The sequence below is a fragment of the Sphaeroforma arctica genome (genome assembly GCF_001186125.1).
Source record: "Sphaeroforma arctica JP610 unplaced genomic scaffold supercont1.5934, whole genome shotgun sequence".
Classification (NCBI taxonomy): Eukaryota; class Ichthyosporea; order Ichthyophonida; genus Sphaeroforma; species Sphaeroforma arctica.
In genome coordinates, this window is record NW_014034624.1 from 1 (window position 1) to 1,801 (window position 1,801).

At 38.4% G+C, this 1,801-nt stretch overlaps 1 protein-coding gene across 1 annotated transcript; it reads right to left on the reverse strand.

The window, feature by feature from the left end:
* Positions 1–43: 43 nt before the first annotated feature.
* Positions 44–202, reverse strand: SARC_15316 (hypothetical protein; the record flags this gene model as incomplete). The annotated part of the gene is made up of 1 exon (XM_014290557.1): positions 44–202. A coding segment is annotated over one exon (159 nt), but the record flags the coding sequence as incomplete, so codon positions are not given.
* Positions 203–1,801: the final 1,599 nt, after the last annotated feature.

Sequence of the window (1,801 nt, forward strand, 5' to 3'; positions counted from 1 at the left end):
TGTATATACCCTATAAGCCAACAAGCAACAAATACCAACATACCGTAAGTGTCATAGACACCAGCATCTGTCCACTACCAAGTCCCCTCTTGTCCTTGGGCAAGTGCGCATCTTCCGCTGCGTATATGTCCATGGCACAGTTGTCACAGCGCAATATACACCATTCTCCTGCTTGCCTGTTACTCGCCAACCGCGGCTGTTCCTGTAAGTGCAGGCATGTATTGCGTAAACTTTGTGATTATATATTTTACTACTATGCGAGTGTGAGTAGGTTAAAATATACTGTTGTTGGGAGTATCAACCACACACAGAGATAGACCTCCAAGAAGTCAATCACAGACTGATGTTCTTGGAGGTCTTGCTTATTGTGATAAGAGGCGGCACCTTCCATTCCCCTGATTGTTACTCGTCACCCGAGGTTGTTCCTGCGAGTGTAAATACCGAATACACAGACACATTCATGATTCTTCTTTAAATGTAAGTGCGGGCATATATACTAACCATTGGGCATATACTGTATATACAGAAGTCATACATTGTAGTAGATAATTTAAGGGTACGGATGTATACCAACATACAGGTGGTCCCATTACTCTGCCCCCGCCTGCATGTTACTCGTCAATAAGGTTGCTCTTATGAGTGCAGATAGACTCATTTTGACTTGGTATCGTACATTAAAATATATCAGTGATCGTACACTCCTGTATATGCAGACGTTTTGGGCTGTACTTCACATCTATACGTGTAACGAATAAATAACGAATGAGTAGTTGTAGATGCACAACATTCATATAACATTTATATACTATGCCTATAGTTGAATATACCCCACTAGTAACTGTATATGTATTCGGACGACAATTGAGCACAGCTAATGCATGTCTCTATTTTTGCCTACAATAAATATAAAGATACATCCACATGCAATGGACTATAAAATGAACATAACTGCCGTAATCTACCATTGTCTAAAGGTGCATTACCCGATATCCAATACATACATATGAAATCATAGTACTATCACTTCCAGTGATTACGCCACCCTGGCACACAGATAGGGGAATGCACAGTGATGAAGGTACTATCAGCATGTATACACAGGAACATATATACTTCACAAACAATATAATGTGCAAAATATTGTAGCCTCGGGGCAAAAATCGCGTCATCGAACTCATACTTACGATCTTAATACCGCCGAGACCAAATCGGTGGATAGAGACATGTTGGAAAAACGGGTCCAACTCTTCTAGATGGGCCAAGTTCCTAGGCAACGTGAACTTGGTGAGATCATGGTGTACCGGAGAAGCTGTATACAACTGATCGATAGGAAACGAAAAATGTGAAAAAGGAAAGTTATGACTCCAAGATACTGTACAAAAATCGTCATAATATACGTGCGTACGTAAAAACAAATATGCATACAAACACACATAAAAACATATATACATATAAACATACATACATACACACATACAAAACACATACACACACGCATATACATACGCACATACAGAAAGACAAGCAGACAGACAGGTAGACAAAGAAACATATACACACACATACACATCAACACATACACTCACATACACATATACACACACACAAACACACATACAAACTTACACACATACGCACATCAACACACCCACACTTACACACATACACACATACCCACATACACACACACACAAGCACATATATGTATTCATATATAAACACATATACACATACAAAAATATACATTCATATATATATATATATATACCAACTATCTATATATATAATTATATATCTATAT